Source organism: Mirounga angustirostris, unplaced genomic scaffold (genome assembly GCF_029215605.1).
Source record: "Mirounga angustirostris isolate CCGP_5_RB_7025 unplaced genomic scaffold, mMirAng1.0.hap1 SCAF_15, whole genome shotgun sequence".
In the NCBI taxonomy this organism is placed as follows: Eukaryota; Metazoa; Chordata; class Mammalia; order Carnivora; family Phocidae; genus Mirounga; species Mirounga angustirostris.
In genome coordinates, this window is record NW_026991723.1 from 72,808,896 (window position 1) to 72,831,578 (window position 22,683).

The 22,683-nt window shown below is 44.4% G+C and overlaps 1 protein-coding gene and 1 long non-coding RNA gene across 2 annotated transcripts in view; one reads left to right on the plus strand and one right to left on the minus strand.

The window, feature by feature from the left end:
• SUSD1 (sushi domain containing 1) overlaps positions 1–22,683 on the minus strand; it is a 124,741-nt gene that overhangs the window by 8,534 nt on the left and 93,524 nt on the right. Inside the window, exons 13-15 of the mRNA XM_045882928.2 lie at positions 14,624–14,720; positions 10,999–11,257; positions 4,186–4,225 (exon numbers count right to left, since the gene is read on the minus strand). Coding sequence (XP_045738884.1) covers positions 4,186–4,225; positions 10,999–11,257; positions 14,624–14,720 — 396 coding nt within the window. The remainder of the gene's footprint in view (positions 1–4,185; positions 4,226–10,998; positions 11,258–14,623; positions 14,721–22,683) is intronic.
• LOC135362767 (uncharacterized) lies at positions 12,301–14,630 on the plus strand. Its single transcript, XR_010407936.1, has 3 exons — positions 12,301–12,647; positions 14,216–14,296; positions 14,443–14,630. It is a non-coding gene; the product is annotated as an uncharacterized LOC135362767 (long non-coding RNA).

Here is a 22,683-nt window from a genome sequence, read left to right on the forward strand (position 1 = left end):
GCACCAAGCACTGCCCCCCTTCTTCAAATGCTCTCCCTCAGGGGTATGCAATCTAGTAAGAAAAGACAAGTACACCAGTTGCACTATAGTATGGCAGAATGGCTAAAAGAGAGGGAGGGAGGGAGAGAGATCCTGCCCCACTGAGGAAATAAAAAAAGCTTCATGGAGGACATAGCATTTGATTTTAACCTTGGCAAACAGGTGGGATTGTAATAAGCTAATAAACAGAGAGTACAGGAAAGTCATAGGGCAAGCCAGGTAGAAATAAATAGGTAATTGTATGAACAAAGACACAAAGGAAAGTAAGCAAGGACCATAACCAGAGAAGAGCGGACACATCATTTTGAATGGAGAAGATGAGAGGCAACCAGAAGGGTAAGCTGGTGTCAAACCGAGGCCTTAGAAACCAGTCTAAAATGTTAATGGAGAACTCTGGAAGAACCACCAGGGGAAGTAATCAAATCAGCGCTGCAGTTTAGAAATATGGGTCAGATGTGTAGGCTGGAGTGAACGAGCCCCTGAACACCATGGTGGGAGAGGAAGAAGGAGGCTCTGCCAGTCATCTATGCTACAGATATAAAGGCCTATGCTCAGGGGGTGAATCCAGACATGAGATGGGCACACCCTAGGTGTAAAATGCAGGCTGAAAGGGAAAGGGGAATGGTCACTAATGACTCAGGGGTTTCACCCCTATGACTGAAGAGTGTTCTGTGAATACAGTTTGTGATCATCTCACGCATATCAAATGACCTTGCTTTGTGACTCAAGAAATCAAAGAGCCAGTACTTCGTGGCTGGAAGGGATCTGAGAGATCTCAGTAAGAGGCAGTTGAGAACCAGCCAAGTTAAATACAATTTCAAAGACACTCGGCTGTTGAGTAGCAAGGCTGGAGCAAGGAAGCCCAGGCCTCTGCATTTCCCCTCAAGCCCACTGCTGGTTCCTGGTAGTCATCACAAAGCTCTTTTAGGGGCAATCTGCATAAGGTAAATAGCAGAATTCCTTCCTGGGCAAAGGTGAGAATGGGGCAGTTGCTTGGCACAGATGAACTTGAACAAGTTCAGGACTAATCTGGATCCTAGTTCTCTCCAAATTACTTTCTGAGATGGCAGTCTCCAACATTTTTGCAAAAGGGGACTGCCAGAGGTGAGTGCATGACCGTAGATATTTATATCAGAATTGCCTTCAGCGTTTTAAAAAACAGTGGGCTTCTCTATTATCTCCAGAGCCTTCCAATAGTATGAATTCAAAGGTTTGCGCTCTCTTTCAACACTGCTTCTTAGGCTGAGGAGGGTAAAGAAGGCACTACCAAAAGCCACTTAGATTCTATTTCCAAAGCAAAATCCTTCCTGTTAACTTCACAGTAGCCAGCTCTTTGGCCATTTCTTCCACCCAGTTAGAGTGTTTGCTAATCATATGAAACAGCTGCTGAAACCAGTGGATTCTGGAAGCTATTTCTGAGCCTGTCCAGGAGGCTTGCACATCTCCATTCTTCAGATAAAAGCACCTCTTTTCTTTGTGGGAACTGCATTCCCACCCTTAGAGCCTCAGGGAATGCACTGGCTGAAAAATTTCCAAATGCTGGAACATGTGGTTGTTTCTTGTGGTCTTCCCTTAAATTCCAAGACAGGAAGCTAGGCCTATCTGCACGCATTAGTGTAAGAGCATACATCTCTGTGAAGGGAGACCCTCACTAATTATGCTAAGTAAAATAAGTCAGACAGAGAGAGATAAATACTATATGATCATAGTTATACAAGGAATCTAAAAAGGCTGAATTCTATATAGAAACAGAGAGTAGAATGGTAGTTGCCAGGGTCTGGGGGGTGGAGAGAAGTGGGGAGATGTTGGCCAAAGGGTACAAACTTCCAGTTATAAAATAAATTAAGTACTGGGGATCTAATGTGCAACATGGTAACTATAATTATCAATACTGTATTATATGACTGAAAGTTGCTAGGAGAGTAGATCTTAAATGTTCACACATACACAAATATATACACGGTAATTATGTAAGGTGATGGAGGTGTTAACTAACCTTATTTAGGTCATCATTTTGCAATACAAATCAAATCATCACACTGTACAAATGAACCTCAATGTTATGTAAGTTATATCTCATGAAAGTGGAGGCGTGGGGTGGGGGAGACCCTCGCCGCCTGGCAACCGCAATCCAAGATGGCTGATGGTCAGGTAATGTGCCCTGCCCAGTAGAAAAGCCATGTCCTCTGCTCTTATGGAAGTTGGTGTGAGCAGAGATAAAAAGATGGGAAATAAGATTAGAAGATAAGCAGATAAATGAAGGAAGCCTAATTCTCTAGGTCCCTCCCAATCATTTCCTGCTAAGCACCCTCTGCTGACAAGGTAACAGATCCCCCATTGTAAAGTGCCCTTTGCTGGAATCCTTCTGGAAGCAGGGTTATGTGGGCACTTCCTTACCACCCCAGCCTATTGTTTCTTGCTGCTCTGAGGTGAGGGGCAGGATGTAAGGGGTTAAACTGATGCTCCAATCTAAGAGCAAAATTCCTCAGGCTGTTGCTAGGACTCATAAACCACAAAGAAAAGGTCCAGATTCAGAGGTCATAAACTTGACAAGATTTCTGGTATTAGCTACAAACTCATGGAATCCCTGGGAATCAAATCCACTGGCTGGCTGGCTGCCTGTTGGTTGAAAGAAACGTACTGCCAGGGAAATCCCACGTCTGGCAGACAGAGCTGCGATTGCTCAATCCCCGAGGCAGCTCTCCCACCTGGACAGCTGCCCGCGTGGGTAAGTTTGAGGCTGTTGAGCACTCGGCAGAGCTCCTCCCTGCTGCTTCTCAGGCATGGACAGCTTTAGAGGAAAGGGCCAGGGTACTTTCCCAGGAAAAGACTGAGGCAGCCCAACTAAGTGACCAAGTGACTCACTCTGCTGCCAGCCAGGGGATGCTTGCTTTTCCTAGCCAGCAGGATGTGGTCATTGTTCTGGGGCCCCTGTCCACTGCAACGCACTTTATCTTTTCTTCCTTTCTAAAAGAAAGTGCTTGTTGTGCTTGTCCAGTTCCCCCTTTCATGTTACAGACTGTGGTTTGGGAATGTTTACATTTGGCATTTAGTCACCGACTGCCATCGGATCATGAGAAGTCCACCTGCATTGGATCAAGAGCAATGGACCGTCGCCAGGAATCCTGATCTTGGAGCTGGATGCAGTAACAGACCCACCTCTGGGTTGTCTTCCAATCAAGTTCCACTTCTGGTTGTACAGAGGATAATTCTTCCATAATGGGTGTTTTTCCTAAAAGTATATGTGGGGGTGCCTGGGTGGTGCAGTTGGGCGCCCGACTCTTGGTTTCGTCTGGCGTCGTGATCTTGGGGTCATGGGATGGAGCCCCACGTCAGGCTCCCAGCTCAGCACGGAGTCTGCTTAGGACTCTCTCTCCCTCTCCCTCCGCCCCTCCCCAGCCCCGCACACTCTCTCTCTTGCTCTCTCCCTCTCTCTAAAATAAATAAACAAAATCTTTTTTTTAAAAAGTATACACGTATGTGTGTGCACATGCTAAGCAGCTAAATGGCTGAAAGTAGGGGACTGTTGTGGCTCTTTGTATTGGTCTGCCAACATGTTTTTCTGTGCTTCTTTTTCTGATGGGGATCATGTCCGCCTCTCAGTGCAATCCTGGTGTGTCTGTCAATCACACTGATCTGCCCTCAACCAGTCATAATCCAAGCCCAAAATCCCAGGCAGGCTGTTTGTAGTGCCTATATAGTACCATACGAGGGGTACTAGTCATCCCACGGACGGTCACTTAATCTAGGAGGAAAGATTCTTTCCCTGAATTGAAAAATCCTCTGTTCCCAACTGAAGTTGCTAAACTGGGCAGCTGGTGCCCATCCCTCTCCATCGCATGGTTTATTGTAGAAGAAAATGAAGCCAACTCAGAAACAGAAAGCAGAGACACAGACAGAGTGTCCCACTCATGATGTCAAATCCCAAGTGTCAGTTCCTGGAATCCTGGTGATGCCCCTCTGGGGCTAGGTCCATAAGCTCCCCACCCCGCATCCTTTTCAGCTATGGCTTTTTGCTTAAACTAGTATGAGATGGGTTTCGGTCACCTGTGACAACTTAAAAAGAAATCTCATTAACATAAACTTGATGCTGCAGACTGGACAGGAGAAAAAAAGACAGGATGCTTACGCAGAAAGTGGTTTTACCTTTCACTTGAGCCCAAACTGCACAGGAGCATCTTCTCACCTATGAAGAGAAATGCAGCAACACGTTTAATGAAGCAGCACAGAACATCAGTTTAAATAATACATTTTAGCCCGGAAACTTTACTGGGTTTGTTTTTCTCTTGATTTGGATTAAAATATCCTCATCTAGCTCTAACATCTTATAATTGAGCCATGTGATCACTAAGTATTGGAGGGACTGGCATGGGTAGCAGGGACAGAAGTGACCCTAGGGATCAGTTCTGTAGCTTTTCAATAGATCTCAGAAAGCACACACTATGGGTAAACAACAGAAACAAATGGCAATGAGTTTCATTCTCCTTGCCAGCTCTGAGCAACTGGCATTGACTGCCTACAAACGATGTTGAAAAATATTCTGAGATCCCGTCCATGTGACAGGGATGTGACAGTGACAGTAATGCATGTGATAGGCAAGGCTATGGGAAGTCTTGGTAAATAATAAAACTTCACTGGTCTAGATGATACTTATCTGGCCAAGACCCACAAACTCATTGGAATGAGATACCTTCTTTCCTTCTCCCCCAGTTATTCTATGCATATTTGTCTGTTAAGAACACTGGGGTTACTCAGCAAAATGTTCCCCAGAGGATACTAAATAGCAGGGGTCAGAGAAAGATCCCTCCAACTTCAAAAGAATATTCTCTTTCAAGTGACAACCTTGGGTAGTCTGGTTTTATTAAAAATTAAAAAAATATATTTTTACACTGAAAAATGCTGGGGAAAGCTTGAAATGGCCATAAGCTCTTGAATGTGACTGAATTTTGCCTTGGTGCTAAGTGCATCAAGGGCATCTAGTAGAAAATCATAGGCAAGAATAACCAGTGAAAGGGACCTCAAGTAGTAGGGCAGGTACTAGGGAACTGAGTGTATTAAAGGAGAGAAACTGGTGGGGCCAGGTGAAGAAGGAAGCTCATTAAAATAGAGTGTCGTGACCAGATTTACACTTTATGAAACTCATTCTGGCAGGTGTATGGAGCAAAGAGACAGAATAAGAGACAGGAAGATGAGTTAGAAAATTGATGTTCAGGGCGCCTGGGTGGCTCAGTTGGTTAAGCGACTGCCTTCGGCTCAGGTCATGATCCTGGAGTCCCGGGATCGAGTCCCACATCAGGCTCCCTGCTCAGCAGGGGGTCTGCTTCTCCCTCTGCCCTCTTCCCTCTCGTGCTCTCTGTCTCTCATTCTCTCTCTCTCAAATAAATAAATAAAATCTTTAAAAAAAAAAAAGAAAATTGATGTTCAGGCAAGAGATGTCAAAGGCTAAACATTGTTAATGAAGAAGGAGAGGAAAGGATGATTTTACACAGAATGAAGGTGACAGAATTGACAGAATTTGATGGTGCACTAGACAAGAAGATAAAGAGGGAGGAGACAAGAATTATTCCTTGATTTCTGTCTTAGCAACTGGGAGCATGGTGATGCTATTTACTTGGACAGATACACAGAAGGAAAAACAAACTGGGAGAATTGGAAAACAAACTTCCTGGTGTCAATTTTTACTACAAAGCTAAAGTAATCACAACAATGTGGTGCTGGCATAAAGACAGACATATAGACCAATACAGTAGTATGGAGAGTCCAGAGATAAACTCTTGCATATGTCAAATAATTTTCGACAAGGGTGGCCAAGAACATTCAATGAGAAAAGGAAATCTTTTCAGCAAATGGTGCTGGGAAAACTAGATATCCACATGCAAAAGGATGAAGTGGGACCCTGACCTAACACCATACAATTAACTCAAAGTGGATCAGATCCAAATATAAGACCCAGAACAGAAGAAAACATAGAGAAAAAGCTTCGGCAAATTGGGTTTAGCAACGATTTCTTGGATATGACATCAAATGCATGGGCAGGAAAAAAAAAAAGAGAGAGAGATAAACTGGACTTCATCAAAATTAAGAACTTTTGAGGATGTGAAGAAAAAAGAACGCTCATGCACTGTTAGTGGGACACAAACTGGAGTGGCCCCTGTGGAGAACAGTATGGAGGGTCCTCAAAAAATTAAAAATAGAACTAACCAGTAATGCCACTATTGGGCATTTACCCAAAGAAGAGGAAAACACTGAATTGAAAAGATACATGCACCCCTATGTTTACTGCAGCATTATTTACAATAGCCAAGATAGGGAAGCAACTCACGTGTCCATGGATAGATGAATGGATAGAGAAGATGTGGGGTATATATATATATACACAACAGAATATTACTCAGCCATAAAAAGAATGACATCTTCCCATTTGCAATGACATGGATGGACCCGGAGGGTATAATACTAAGTGAAGTAAGTCAGTCAGAGAAAGACAAATACCACATGACTTCAGTTATATGTGAAATTTAAGAAACAAAACAAATTTTAAAAAGAGACAAACAAAAAAAACCCCAGACTCTTAAATATAGAGAACAAACTGGTGGCTGCCAGAGGGGAGGTGGGTGGGGGGATAAATGAAATAAATGAAGGGGATTAAGAGGACATGTATCACAATGAGCACTGAGTAATATACAGAATTGTTAAATCACTATATTGTACACTTGAAACTAATATAACACTGTATGTCAATTATACTGGAATTAAAAAACAAAGAAAGCTGGAATGTTAAAAAATACTAAGAACTTGGGGCGCCTGGGTGGCTCAGATGGTTAAGCGTCTGCCTTCGGCTCAGGTCATGGTCCCGGAGTCCTGGGATCGAGTCCCGCATCGGGCTCCCCGCTCTGTGGGAAGTCTGCTTCTCCCTCTGCCTCTCTCTCTCTCTCTCTCATGAATAAAAAAAAAAAAAAAAAAATACTAAGAACTTTGTACATCAAAGGACACTTACCGAGAGAGTAAAGAAGGCAACCCATGGAATGGAACAAAATATCTGCACATTGCAAATCTCGTAAGGGATTAATATCAGAATATATAGAGAACTCCTAATACCCAAGAACAAAGAAATAAATAACTCAATTTGAAAATGGGCAAAGGACTTGAAAAACCATTTCCCCAAAGAGGATATACAAGTTGCCAAAAGCACATGAAAAGATGCTCAACATCGCTAATCATCAGAGAAATGGAAGCCAAAACCACAGTGAGTTACCATCTCACATCCATTAGGAGGCCCATTATCAACACAGGAAACAGCGGGTCTTGGGGAGGATGTGGAGAAAATGGAACCCTTATGCACTGCTGGTGAGAATGTAATACGTATGGTGCCGCTGCTGTGGAAAATAGTGTGGCAGTTCTTCAAAAAAATACGAAGAGAATTATCCAACTGTAAATGACCCAAAGAACTGAGATCAGGGACTCAAAGAGAAATTTGCACACCCATGTTCATCGCAGCCTTATTCAAAATAGCCCAAAGATGGAAGCAACCCAAGTGTCCATCCACAGATGAATGGTTAAACAAAATGTGGTGTATACACACAGTAGAATATTTAAAAAGGAAGGAATTCGGACACAATGCTACACCATGGGTGAACTTTGAGGACATGAGGCTAAGTGAAATAAGATAGTCAAAAGAAGACAAATAATGTACGATTCTTCTTTTTTTTTTTTTTTTAAAGATTTTATTTATTTATTTGAGAGAGAGAGAATGAGAGACAGAGAGCATGAGAGGGAGGAGGGTCAGAGGGAGAAGCAGACTCCCTGCCGAGCAGGGAGCCCGATCCGGGACTCGATCCCGGGACTCCAGGATCATGACCTGAGCCGAAGGCAGTCGCTTAACCAACTGAGCCACCCAGGCGCATGAAGTACCTGGAGTAGTGAAATTCATAGAGACAGAAAGCAGAAGAGTAGTTGCCAGGGTTTGGGGGAGGCAGGAAGGAGAGAGGCACTGCTCAATGGGTATAATGTTTCAGTTTGCCAAAATGAAAAGAATTCAGGAGACTGGATGCATAACAATGTAAATGTACTTAACGCTAATAAACTGTACACCTAAAATTGTTTATATGGTAAATTTTGTTATACGTATTTTACCATTAAAAATAAATATTAAAAATAAACCACTGCTGGGCCCCTGGGTGGGCCAGTAAATAAAATAAAAATTAAATAAATAAATAAATACATACATACATACATAAATAAATAAATAATATCTTTTAAAATAAAAAATAAAAATAAAAATAAACCACTACTAAATGTTCTGGAATTAAATTGTGGTAATAGTTCTACCACCTTGTGAATACACTAAAAACCACTGATTGTATACTTCATTTTTTATTTTATTTTCTTTATCATCTTAACCATTTTTATTCTTTTTTTTTAAGTCTTGAATTTATTATCTTTTTTTTTTTTAAAGATTGTATTTATTTATTTGACAGAGAGACAGAGAGGGAACACAAGCAGAAAGAGAGGTAGAGGGAGAAGCAGGCTTCCCGCGGAGCAGGGAGCCCGATGCGGGGCTCGATCCCAGGACCCTGGGATCACGACCTGAGCTGAAGGCAGACGCTTAACGAGTGAGCCACCCAGGCGCCCCAACCACTTTTATTCTTAAAAAAATTTTTAGGGGCGCCTGGGTGGCTCAGTCATTAAGCGTCTGCCTTCAGCTCAGGTCGTGATCCCAGGGTCCTGGGATCGAGCCCCGCATCGGGCTCCCTGCTCTGCGGGAAGCCTGCTTCTCCCTCTCCCACTCCCCCTGCTTGTGTTCCTGCTCTCACTCTCTCTCTCTCTGTCAAATAAAATATTAAAAAAAAAAATTTTTTTTATATGGGTATAGTTGACATGTAACGTTACATTAGTTTCAGGTGTACAACTTAGTCATTTGACAAGTTTATAAAAGATGTTCACCACAAATGTAACTGCCATCAGTCCCATTATATCACTATCACCACATCAACTATATTCCTTATGCTGTAAATTATATACTTTAAATGGGTGATTAATGTGGTATGTGAATTGTATCTCCATAAAACTGTTTAAAAAAGAAAAATAAATAGTTCACTACTAATTTTAATATGACTGTAACACTAATAGATTGGAAACCCATAGGGGAAGTAATTGGAATTGAAAAATGCAAGTCCCAATATAAATTTTTTCCAAACCCCTTCACCTCCTTAGCCTCCCAAAGACCAAGTTCTGCGAAGCTATATGAAAAAGAGGTATCCATGACATCATAGAAAAGTTTCCTATAAACTAGGATTCGTATCTTAACCTCTCACTCAATTATCTGTGTTATGGATTGAATGTTTGGGTCGCCCAAAGTTCATATATTGAAGACCTAGCCCCCAGTGTGATGGTACTTGGGAGTAGGGCCTTTGGAAAGTAGTTAGATTCAGATGAGGTCATGAGGGTGGGGACTCCATGATAGGATTAGTGTCCATATAAGAGGAAGAAGATTGACCAGAGCTGGGTTGCACGCTTTCTGCCATGTGAGGACACAGCAAGAAGGCCGCTGTCTGAAAGCCAGGAAGAGGGCCTTACCAAGGAACCAAGTCCACTGGTACCTTAATCTGGGACTTCCCAGTTTCCAAAGCTGTGAGAAATACATTTCTGTGGTTGAGGCTACCCAGCCTAGGGTATTTTGTTATGGCAGCCCATGTGCACCCATGTACCTCTTAGACTGAAGGCTCAATCTGGAAGCGCAGCTCTCTGAGCCCTCCCTCCACCGTACTCATTTTGTACTGCTAGTGCTATATCTTCGGCTAGAAACGCCAAGGCAGGATCTCCAGGTAAGCTTCTGGCGAGAAGGCCCTGAGTCATAAACACCTTGTAAACAAGTTCAGGGAAATATATTCTGGGCTTTAGCCTGCCAATTCTTAATTCCTACGTTACTGTCACAAAATACTACTAAATCTCTTTGCTACTTGTACATATTCTTAAAAGTAAGCACTGGTTTACTATCAAGCATGATAATGGCACATTAGACTTGTGTCCTATACAGAATTTAACAGAGTACCTGTCAGTTTTAAATATGGGATGGGGGCGCCTGGCTGGCTCAGTCAGTTAAGGGTCCGACTACTGATCTCAGCTCAGATCTTAACTTCAGGGTTGTGAGTTCAAGCCCTGTGCTGGGTTCAAAATTAACTAACTAACTAACTAACTAACTAACTAACTAACTAACTAACTAATGAACCTTATACTCAAGATGGCTCCAATTCATCAGTCAAGAGCTGTTTCTATTAGTATAATTTTCTTCTAGTTTCCATTACCAATCTATATGAATTTACATCACACTTGGAGTTCTCCTGGGGCAACCATCACAATGGTTCTTCCAGATCTTTCACCCCTGACTCACTGATTCAGCTCTTGCTATTCTGCTTGTCCAGCTCACTGTATTTACTCATCATGCAACGAATCTATAGTTCTATGTCTCATGAAAGAACCACCACTGGAATAACGCAGGCTTTCTAAGGATGAGGAGAGGTGGGGGTGGCCAAGGAAGTCAAGGAAGCAGAAAATAGGGCAGCGCTGACGGTCATCTGCCTCGCCTTCCTGCTTCTGAGAGGGTGAGGGGAGGCAGCAGCCTGGCAGGAGCACAGGGAAGTGACAGAGAAATCCAGATATTCCTCTTCAAATCAGGCTTCAGCAGGGCATTAGGATGAGGGGATTTGTGAAGCTTAAGAGGAAGAACCAAAACGAGGTCAGTCCAAGCACAGATCCCACCAGGTCCCGCAGGAAGTTCAGACCATCAACCTCCTTAAAGGTCTCACCTGCCCATCATTTATACAGGCAAAGTATTCGACACATTTTTATGGTTCGTACATGCAGTGTCCATCCCAAATAACAGGGAAACAAATGTTCAAATATTGACATTTCACGCGAAGAAGAAAACAGAGAATTCACGAGTTTCTAAAAGAAGTATACCTTATTCCATTCACTTGTGATTCGTAATATAATGCAGTAATCGTTCCCTTTTTTCAAAGGTGCATTATAGTATTTCCCATAGTACAGCCTGTCTCCAATAGATATCTCCGTGGCATCATCTGGAACATCTCTGGCCAGTAGTTCTGCAGCCACATATCCCTCAGCGTCAGAAGTGTTGCTAAAGAATGAGGTGGTCCCTTCAGAATCACAAAAAAATGTGCTTTGGAGGGCCAGGGGAAACACTAACACCTGATATGAACTGGAAAAAAGAAAAAAGAAAATGTCTATCAGACCCTTGCTTGAGAGAGTCATTCATTCAATTATTCATATGTATGGAGCACCTGCTATGAGAGAAACACTTTTCTGGCACTGGAGATACATCCCTGGACAAGAAAAAGTCCTTGCCCCCTGGGGGGATTTACAGTCTGACAGCTCCCACACTTAGGGAATTCCAGTTTGGACCTACGGTGCTAACGGCCCATGACACGATGTGAGGGATCTCAAGTTCCCGCCGCGGATGGATGCCAAGTAAATCCTCTTGAGCTGTGAGAGGTCGTTACATGTATGGCTGCCCTGGGTGTGCATGCCACACAGCTGATCTCATCAGCGGTTTCCACGTGGGCAAATGAAACCCAGCTGTGGAAAGGGTTTAGCAGTCACATGGAGGCTGCCTGCCTACAAGCGTTAATGTCCTAAGTCTGCAAAAAGGCTCCAGTCACATGGTAAGCTGAAACGGAACTCATGTGATCTGCATGTCCTCCAGTTCACAGATACGAGTTCATGTGAAATAAATGAGAAGGAGTGCCAAATCACCATGCGTTAATCTAGCCTGACCATGTCCTGAAATAGGCAGAAAGGTAAAATGTCATGTGTACATTGTGAAACTCTTCCCCCAACGTGGACAGAGGATCACACTAGCCAGCAAGCATCCTTTTGTACGTGTTTTGTTATTATTTATCCCACCAAATACAAAACCTGTCAGCCAAAGGAGGTGTAAGAATAAAACCACACCGAGAATGAATCATGCCTCCTTTTTCAACCCCACCCCTCCTTCCTTCTCTCCTGCCTCTAGGATAGCACATGTCTGAACATCTGCTTTCTCTATCAGGCCTGACAGCAGGGATTTAAATGACTTACTCCTGTATCCTTGCAAATCCTTACCGAGTTCTTTGGCTGTGACTGACTCCCCACTAATGTTTCTTGAGTTGACGTTTCCGTAAAGAGGAAAAACACGCATTGGTACCAAACATGATTAGGGTAATTTCCAAGCCATGAGGCCACATAATCTATTTTACTAGCAAATATACACTTCCTGTTCCACATTCCTAATGCCCCATCTCCTGCTTCCTAAAAGTCCATGAGTCACTAGGTTAAGAAAAGGGAGCCTTCCACGACAGTAGGTCTGGGACTTGGAAAGCCTCCATCCCAAACATCCTATGTGTCTTCGGGGCCCTGATTTCCACAAAGTCTGGGCTCGCTTTCCAGCAAAGAGCTTTCTACAAAAGGTACAAGGTAAAGCCTGCAGGGCGGTGAGTTGCTGCCACCACCACCACTAAACATCTACGAAGCATCCACTGCCTACAGGGGAACACTTGTAACAACACACTTTCCTGGCGATTTGAAGACATCCCTATGAATCATGGCTGCAGGTAAGAGAATAAATGGTGCAGAAGCTCCATGCTGTCCTCAAGCTCTAATCCATCTTGCCTTTCCATGTAGATGGTGGCATTCAAGTGCAACCTCAAGGCTCACCTTTGGTTCTGGACATTAGAGGCACCATTCATGGGGCATAAAGCAGTCTCCCCAGTTAGCCTGATCATAATCCCCCGAGTTGCTTGATAATTATACAGATTTCCAGCCCCCATCCCAGACCTACGGAATCAAAATCTCCAGGAGCTGAGTCTGAGAATTTGTACTGCTGATAGGGCAACCCAGATTATTTCTATAAGTTGGCAAGTGTGGGAGACACTAGCATTAAGAGAGTCCAGGAACAGGCTGCATCATGCACTCAAGATCACCAAGCTAAGGAGGGGAGCCTTGCTCCCAGGGCCCGTTCCACCATGTGCCCCACGCCACTGCCCCCCCTCCCCCCACAACAATGCAGAAAGCAGACTCAGGCCTGTCTCCCACACTGGCAAAGCTGCTCCCCTGGCTCAAACCAGGTAGTCAGGGAGAGGAAACTGCTCCACTTGCCTGTTGGTAATTAACCCTGATGACGTTAGGGAAGCAGTTGTGGCTGTTTGGAACATGACTGTTCTGGAAAGACTTCTCCCCTCTTCCTCACTGCCACCCTCCCTGGAATGACTCACAGATCTCCACTTCCTGTTTTGGAGGCAGTGGAGGGCACATTAGCCACAAGGATAGACTGTCATTTGGCTTTTCTTTTTGCCTTATGTAATTATTGGCCTACATACTACATTTGCTCTTGCAAATTCTCTCAGGCAGTGATATCATAACTTCTGTTCTCCTCATAGCAACAGAATGGCAGTGCCTTCCAGTAACTCATCAGGAATCAAGAAACAGAACAATGTACACAATATCCATGCCTGGAAAGACCTTTGAGAACTTACTGCACTTAAACTAATAGAAAGACAGGAAAAGCCTAAGTTTCATTATAAAGAGACACACAGAGGCGCCTGGGTGACTCGGTCTGTTAAGTGTCTGACTCAATCTCAGCTCAGGTCTTGATCTCAGGATCAAGAGTTCAAGCCCCACACTGGGGCTCCACACTGGGCATGGAGCCTACTTAAAATTAAACAAACAAACAAAAAAGAGACACACAGATAATATATCCAGACTTTCTTTTTCATAATTTTATAATATCTCACATTTATTTTCACATTGAATGTACTGAAGGGTCATTAGACTAACAGGTCAAGAATGACATAAGGCAACAAAGGTTAGGTCAAGGATGGCAAGGCTATTGCCATGTCCTTGCCTTATTCCTGTGAGCAAGGTGCTTATCTCTCCAGGGGTTCCTCTATCTTCCTTTCTAAAAAAAAAGCGGGGGGGGGGGGAGATAATTCTGCTTTCCTAACCCAAGCATGACCCTGTAAATAAAATGCTTAATGGAACACAACGTAGTTCTCCAAGTCAGGTGAATTAATTCCATCCTAATACCATCTGGAATCCCAGAAGCAGTCATTAGCTACGCAGTGTCTTGCCTATAACTCAATGTGTGAACGAATTAAGAGAATTATCCAAATGACCCTTTCAGATCCACTACACACACCCAAAGATCATCTTTAAATGAAACGATGCTCCTGGTCCACCATCACTGAGAGACGTACATGAAGAGGTGAGTGCAAAGGATTAACACTTTCCACATCACACACAGTCAATGCTTGTCTGGCCGGTGACCAAAGGAAGGGATTTCATTTTTTGAGCTAAGCTGCCCAAATGCCTGTCTCTGGCTCCTTAGAAGTCTCTCTATTCATTTGGAAGGATGCTGGTTGGAACTCAAGGCCCAGTCTGTGGCCAAGGAATCAAAAACAAGAGGCCCTGATTGCACTGCCCCAACTATTCAAGTGCAGCACCTAGAAAGTCCCCTCCTCGATCAAACCAAAGTTTCCAAGACTCTCCATGAGGACCACCGGGCAACCACGGAAAAGGGGCCACTACCCACCTGATAGGTCCATTTTTCTCCTTGGCTTTCCTCAGTCTCAGACGTGGTAGAGGCCCTCCATGCGCTGTGACCAAGTCTACTTCCGGAAGGGGAGGCTCTGGAAACAAGCCAAAAAAAGGAAAAGGGTGTGATCGGAATGAGTGGAAGCATGACGAAAGTGGGCATCGGAGAGCCTTCGAAAGGAAAGTTTTAATGTAAAAAGCGATGAGCATTTTCTGACACCTGCTACCACATGGATGAATCTTGAAAACATTACGCTACGTGAAATGAGCCAGACTTAGAAGGATGATCCCTCTTCTATACAACAAATTCATAGACACAGAAGTAGATTAGAGGTTGCTGAGGACCGAGGGGTGGGTAGGCAAGGGGGAGTTAGTTACTTAATGATCAACGGAGATTCTGTTTGGGGTGATGAAAAGGTTCTAGAAATAGACAGTGGTGAAGGTTTACAGCATTGTGAATGGACTTAATGCCAATAAATTTTGTGCCAGAAAATGGTTAAAATGGTACATTTTATGTTGTATATTTTAAATCTACAATAAAAAAAAATTTTTTTAAAGGGACGCCCCAGTGCTGACAGAGGGTACACACAGCGGGCCTGACAGTTAACTTGCTGGACAGGTTCCTATTTGGTGGGGAAGGCCAGCATTCCTGACTTCTACATCCTTTCCAGTCACAGAGCATTCTGTCCTCATTTTGTTATCCCCAGCAACCAGATATCCCAAATAGACCTCCTACTGCGAGGGGACTATATTGGCTGACCCCAGCATTCTAGTATCTAACTGGTAGTTATGTTCATAGTATGACTGCACCATTCTGCCTTGTGGGTACCTCAGCTCAGATGCACTGGCACTAACCAAATGCACTAGCTGCGTCCTGCACAGGCCTCGTCCCATATAATCTTCTCAACATTGCTATCAAGTGAATGAAATTCATAGAGGGAGAAAGGAAGAGAAAAAGACAAAGAACAAAATATGAATGTCTCCCCCAGGTACTATATAAGACGGATGAATCACTGAGCTCTACCTCTGAAACTAATAATACACTGTATGTTTGTTGAATTTAAATTAAATTAGAAAAATAAAAAAAATGAGTGCCCCCCCCAACCCTGGCCTTAAAATCTGTTACAGTGAAATTAAGGACTAGGAGGCCAAGATAAACACTCAAGACTTTATTTACCCAATTAGAAAATAACCTCAGTGGGCACCTGGGTGGCTCAATTGGTTAGGCGTCTGCCTTCAGCTCATGTCATGATCCCAGAGGCCTGGGATCAAGCCCCACATCTGGCTCCCTGCTCAGTGGGGAGTCTGCTTGTCCCTCTCCCTCTCCCTCCACTCATTCTCTCTCTCTCTCTCAAATAAATAAATAAAAATCTTTAAAAAAATAAAATAAATAAGAAAATAGACTTGGGGTAGAAATTCCCAATCCAGATTATAATAAATAAAAACTTATACCTTCCTATATAGTTTGTGGGGTTTTTTGGTGGGGGAGGGACAGAGGGAGAGGAAGAGAGAATCTTAAGCAGGCTCCACGCCCAGTGCAGAGCCCAGCGCAGGGCTCGATCTCATGACCCTGAGATCATGACCTTGAGCCAAAATCAAGAGTCAGACACTTAACCAACTGAGCCACCCAGGCGCCCCAACTGCCTAGTTTTTAATTTTTTTTAATTTTTAAAAAAGATTTTATTTGTTAGTGAGAGCGCACAAGCAAGGGGAGTGGCAGACAGAGGAAGAAGCAGGCTCCCCGCTGAGCAAGGAGCCTGATGTGGGCCTCAGTCACTACCTGAGCCGAAGGCAGATGCTTAACCGACTGAGCCACCCAGGCGTCCCTAGATAGTTTTTTAAAGCACTATCAAATATGATGGTTGCCAGAGGGTAGGGGGTTAGGGGTGGACAAAATAAGAGAAAGAGATTAAGAGTTAAAATCTTCCAGTTAAAAAATAAGACATGGGGATGTAATGTACAGCATAGGGAATACAGCCAATAATATTCTAAGAACTCTGCATGGTGACAGATGTGGTGATCGTGGTGACCATTTCATAATGTATATAAATATCAAATTATCATGTCATATACCTAAAGCTAATACAATTTGTACGTCAATTATTCTTCCATAAAAAGGCTCTATCGAATATGTGAATCATACACCACCTACCAACCCATTTGTTAACCACCTTTATACACCATGCACCCTGGGAGGCTGGGAGAAACAGCCATGGAAGACACAGTTTCTGCTTTCCAGGAATTCGAAGTCTCACAGTGGAGACAGTTTCGTAAACACATGGCACTTAGAGCTATGATAAAGTCATACACGGGGCATTGTCGGCGTGCAGAGGAAGAACACCTGACCAAGGGCAGGGGTTGGAGAGACCACTGAATGCAGAAATGCATGTACCCAGGGGCAGGTGGTAGGAGAGCAGGCAGAGACAGAACCGCAGCCCTACCTCCTGCGGGAGTTCAGGGAAGCTGGAAGGTGGAGTCCTGGCCTGGGACAGGCACGCAACCAAGGGGAGGGTGTGGGGATAGGTCGGATTGGGGGTCCTGGAAACAAGAAGTCATTTACAGAGTCTTAGCAGATGTGGATTTTAGAAGTGCAATTTAGACAGCTGGTTGGAGGATGAACTGAAAAAGAACAAAAGTACAGGATGTCCAGGTATGCAGTGCCTGAGGTCTGAAGCAAGTGATGGACTGAGAATGGAGAAGAGGGGGCAGATGGAAGAGACATTCGGGGCCACTGAGAGCCCCCAGTAACTTGTATCAAACACTGCCAAGTCTAGAATTTCTTCCAAAGTCACCCAGATATGGTCACATAAATTCTGGTTTCCGTAAGCCTGTGGGATTGCCAGAGACCCTCGGAGGTGGCCTGAAATGGCCCCTGCTTACAGCCGAGGTCTCACAAAAAGGTGTTGATGAAGGTCTACCTCATTTCCAAGAGATTCTGGATCTGACACCCCTGAGGAAGACAGCCGCTAGCTTCCTGCAGGGGTGAAGGGGAGAGGGGGCTGAGGTTTGAAAAACCCCGACCGAGTCCCCCAGGGAAATGTACCCCCTTCTAGTTTGAGAAGTTCTGCTCTCAGCCTTTCATGGGAACATGGAAATGCCCTTCCATTTGTGATGTTTTGGTGTTGCTGTAGAGTAAGTGGTTTTTATCACACACTTCCTGTTTTCAGCCCCGAGGGAGATTTACTGTTCATTCTGTGTGTGAGAAGCCTCCTCGGGCTCTTTTAAATTGTTTGCTCTTCTCTGAGATTAATAATTCTAGTTCTTCTAATCTCTTGGCTAACCTTTTAAGGCCCCTCCCCGCCCTTTTCTCATCACCCTCAGTCAAAGCAGAACAAAGTGCTCGCTGGGCTTGCAGAAGGCGGGCCCACAGAGGGAGCAGGAACCGCTCCCCGCCCCCCCCCGCCCCCCGCCCCCCCCCCCCCCCCCCCCCCCGCTTGTTGCTGCTTTCTGCCATCCAGCTGATCCCATCACCATGTGACTTCTAGACTGCTTTATGCTCTGAGACCTTCCCCACCTTGGCTTTTAAACAGGCAACTTTTTCTCTGTAATGTCAAAGCCTGAACTTCATCAGCCTCGTTCTTAGCTACATTTCAAGGTTAAATAACCTTAATTTCCAGCCATGTTTCCAGGGTGCTGTTCCCCATCCCCCAAACTGGTGTCCTGGGCAGATGTGTTCTCTCCTTTCCATGAGCCTCATTACTGATTTAAACCAGATCAGACCCAAGTCCAGAATCAGGTCTCGTCTGAGCCGGAGAGCTGGGGGAGGACCCGGAAGGGAGAACCTCATTACCATCCCTAGGTGTCGACAATATCCATCCTCTACTTGAAGCAAACGACAAAGGAAAATAGAGGGGCTACCACATGAGAAAACCTTGCAGAGTAAGGAGAAAAGCCATGAAAGAGACCGTGCCCTACAAAACATTATATATAGTATAAAATTACAATAATTGAAATAGTGAGGTGCAGGCATAGGACAGGCACAGGACAAGCAATGGAAGAAGCTAGACGGTCTAGAAAGAGACCCGAACAAATAAATGAGAATATAGTGTATGACATGGACAGTCTTTCCAAACGTGGCGGGAAACTGGCTTATCATTTAGGGAAAAAAATTACCGTGTAAATTTAGCTTTATACCATGTATCCAGATGCATTCCAAGTGGGTCTAAGTTTAAAGGTGAAAAGCAAACTATCAAGAAGCATTAGAGGGCCACCTGGCTGGCTCAGTAGGTAGAGTGTGTGACTCTTGATCGTGAGTTCAAACCCCACCCTGGGCGCAGGGCTAACAAAGAAGCAGCAGCACCATAAGAAAATATGAAAGAGTAAGAATTGACCTGGGGCGCCTGGGGGGCTCAGTCGTTAAGCGTCTGCCTTCGGCTCGGGTCATGGTCCCAGGGTCCTGGGATCGAGTCCCACATCGGGCTCCCTGCTTGGCAGGAAGCCTGCTTCTCCCTCTCCCACTCCCCCCGCTTGTGTTCCCTCTCTGGCTGTGTCTCTCTCTGTCAAATAAATAAATAAAATCTTTAAAAAAAAAAAAAAAGAATTGATCTAATTTCAGGGCAGAGAAGGCTTTTCTTGGCATGACCAGAGGCAGAAACTAAAAAAGCATCAATAGAATTGATTACATGAAAACTTAAAATGTCGGGGCGCCTGGGTGGCTCAGTGGTTAAGCGACTGCCTTCAGCTCAGGTCATGATCCTGGAGTCCCGGGATCGAGTCCCGCATCGGGCTCCCTGCTCGGCGGGGAGTCTGCTTCTCCCTCAGACCCTCCCCCCTCTCATGCTCTCTCTATCTCATTCTCTCTCTCAAATAAATAAATAAAATCTTTAAAAAAAATAAAAAATAAAAAATAAAAAAAAAGAAAACTTAAAATGTCTAAATGTTAAAAAGAATATTGACAAGAAAACTAAACAGTAAATAGTATGGGGGATTATAATATGTATAACAAAAGATTAATATCATTCACGTAGGCAAACTATCAAAATCAATAAGAGAAAGGAGGTAATATAAGTGAAAATGTGTTAAAGTCCTCCAAAACATACCAAAATGAACAAAGAGAACCAAAAATAGAAAATTATATCCGCACCAAAACTAACAAAGGTCCCAACTTTATACTATAAACTTCAAGTAAATGCAAGGAATTAACCCACACAAATAAATACACATAAAGACACTGTGATGGTTCTCTCCTAATCCTTGGCACCTCCCCAGATAGACCATGCCACACGCTGATGATATGATCAGTTGGAATTGACAGCAATAGAAAAAATGGTAGCTATATCGTAAGTCATCAGCTATCACATGGCTGGCCTCATCTCCCCTATCGATGAAGTATGAGACTTAGCCTTCCAGGGAGAAGGAACAAAGTTCTTTTCACCTTTAATCCCCTCTTCAGCACTTAGCACAGGTCTTTGTGCATAACAAGTCAATAAATATTTGCTGGATTAAACTGTTATGTCACAGTATGCCCTTCCCACACTTCTATCACACACAGAAACTCTGCTTTTTGGGCTTATGATGTAAAAAAATGTTCCCATTCATATTTTGTAAAAGCTAACGCTAATATAAGAAAATAACAGTATGCAGCCTATTTTCCTCTGTGGCGTATCATCTATGTCTCCACGGGCCCTAGACCTGCATGTGGATGCTTTCAGGGAGGGGAGCTGGGAGATATCCATCCCCACGTAGCCATTCACTTGGGGGTTTGGGGTTGGATTTGCAGCTAGAAAGTAGTTGGGAGATTGCTGGGGATGAGAGCAATCGATGGCCCACGGAGGTATGGAAGGGCATGTGCGCTCCCGTCTGGCTTGATCTAACATTAGATATCCAGATGTCAAAACACTTGTGTCCATGAAAGATTTTGAGAGAGTCCGGACAAGAGGGAAACAGCGGGGTGAAGGCCAGTCCCTCTCCCGACCTCTCCTGCAGCCTAAGGAGATAGGGTTCTCAGAGGACACAGGGGTGCACCAGCTTTGGATGGTCCGTGGGTCGCCAACCACGGAAGAACTCCTCCTGCAGAAGAACTCAGCAGACTTGGTCCCGCACAGTCCTTCCTGGGGGCACCCAATAGTCACGGAGAGGAGGCAGGGGCTGTGGCTCCTAGTTCTGCAGGCAGAATTGAAGCTCCCTCCACTGGACCTACCCTCCAGGAAGGGGGCAGTCTGATAATGCTTGGGACACACATGTGTGTTTTCAAGTGCTTTGCTGAACATCTGAAAAAGTACATTCTCTTTTTCTTCTCATGAATGCAGGCAGAGATGGGAAATTCCCCATATAAGTTGCCAGGCTTGGTACTGAAGGCAAACTTGGGAAGGAATGGTTTCCTTGACATTTTTTTCTTCCCTCTTCTCCTCCAGCATTCTTGATTCTTTTTTTTTTTTTTTAATTTTATTTATTTATTTGAAAGAGAGAGCACAAGCAGAGGGGCAGAGGTAGAGGGAGAAGCAGGTTCCCCACTGAGCAGGGAGCACGACGTGGGGCTCAATCCCAGGACCCTGGGATCATGACCTAAGCCGAAGGCAGATGCTTAACCGACTGAGCCACCAGGAGCCCCCGGCATTCTTGACTCTATAATAAATATTCAACCTCAAATGATCACAGTGTTGGGTGCACCAGTGGTTTAGCTGGACATTTCCGTGCACATTTGCTGTGTGTGTGTGTGTGTGTCTCTCTCTCCCCCCACTTTCTCCTCCCTGGCTTTCTCTCGCTCCCTACGGGAAGATAGTTTTGCTGACAGCTTTCTGACTTGGCTAAAAAATAGCATAGCCGACGTGTGAAAGCCCTTCTGACTCTGGATCTACACGGAGGATGGAAGTTTGCTCTTCACCCTGTCCTGAAGGGAGTATAAATGGTGGAGCTCTTCTGAAGAATTCAGCTCACTGGGCTCTACCTGAGGAAGCTTGTCAGCCCCTAGGCAGAGACTCCGCGAGAGGATCTGGTCTCACCCTCGCTTTCCCGTTCTCACTGGGACACTTGCCTCTGTCCTTCAACATGCCTAGAACTTGTGCCGTCCTCTGAGGTCAGCAACATATTTAAAGCACTTGTCTTCATCCTGTTCCCATCAGTAAGATTTAGTTTAATGTAAGACATGCGGGAGGGAAATTCCACTCACTTTTCTTCTGGGAAATCAGCTGCTGCGTTTTCCAGACCCAAATCCCTTGCCTCACATTTCTGGTAAAATTCAAAAGTTCATGATTTTACTGAAACAAAGCCACATCTTAGGCAATCAGGCATACCTCTCTTCATATCAACATGAAAGGCTCTCTTTTCTCCCCTTTTATGAAAAAGAGGGCTTGGGTGGCTTTTTGTTTGTTTGGTTGGTTTTTACCCCTTTAGAAGATCGTAACAACTTTAATTTTCACACACTTTTTTAAAAATTTCAAATTCTTGGGGCGCCTGGGTGGCTCGGTCGTTAAGCGTCTGCCTTCGGCTCGCCTGGGTGGCTCAGTCATTAAGCGTCTGCCTTTGGCTCAGGTCATGACCTCAGGGTCCTGGGATTGAGCCCCGTCGGGCTCCCTGCTCTGCGGGGAGCCTGCTTCTCCCTCTCCCACTCCCCCTGCTTGTGTTCCCTCTCTCGCTGTGTCTCTGTCAAATAAATAAATAAATAAAATCTTTTTTAAAAAAATAAATAAATAAATAAAATTTCAAGTTCTTTACAGTAGGGTAGAGTTGGAAAACATGCAGCCATTGTCTCCGAGCTTAGCGAAGGGTCTCAATGGATTTAAACAGCTCCACAGTGTCCCCTGGTGGCCATGAGCACAGGGCGCTTGAGCTACTGGGGCTCTATTGAGGCTACAAAACAAGGTAGAAGTAAGTGTCTCCTCAGGAAGAAACTCTCCTCCCCAACTCAAAAAACATGATATACTAATTTGAATCAGCAATGCAAACCATCCAAAACACAACAAGGACCGAAGAGCAGGAAACTAAACAGCTTTTCATTTGAAGAAGTCACCACAGGAAGGAATGCCCAGTCGAACATTACTTCTCTTTCCAGCCCAAAAGGTGGTGAAGTCCTTTCGTCTGAAAGTCTTTCTTCACTAACCAGGCATCCCCTCAACACCA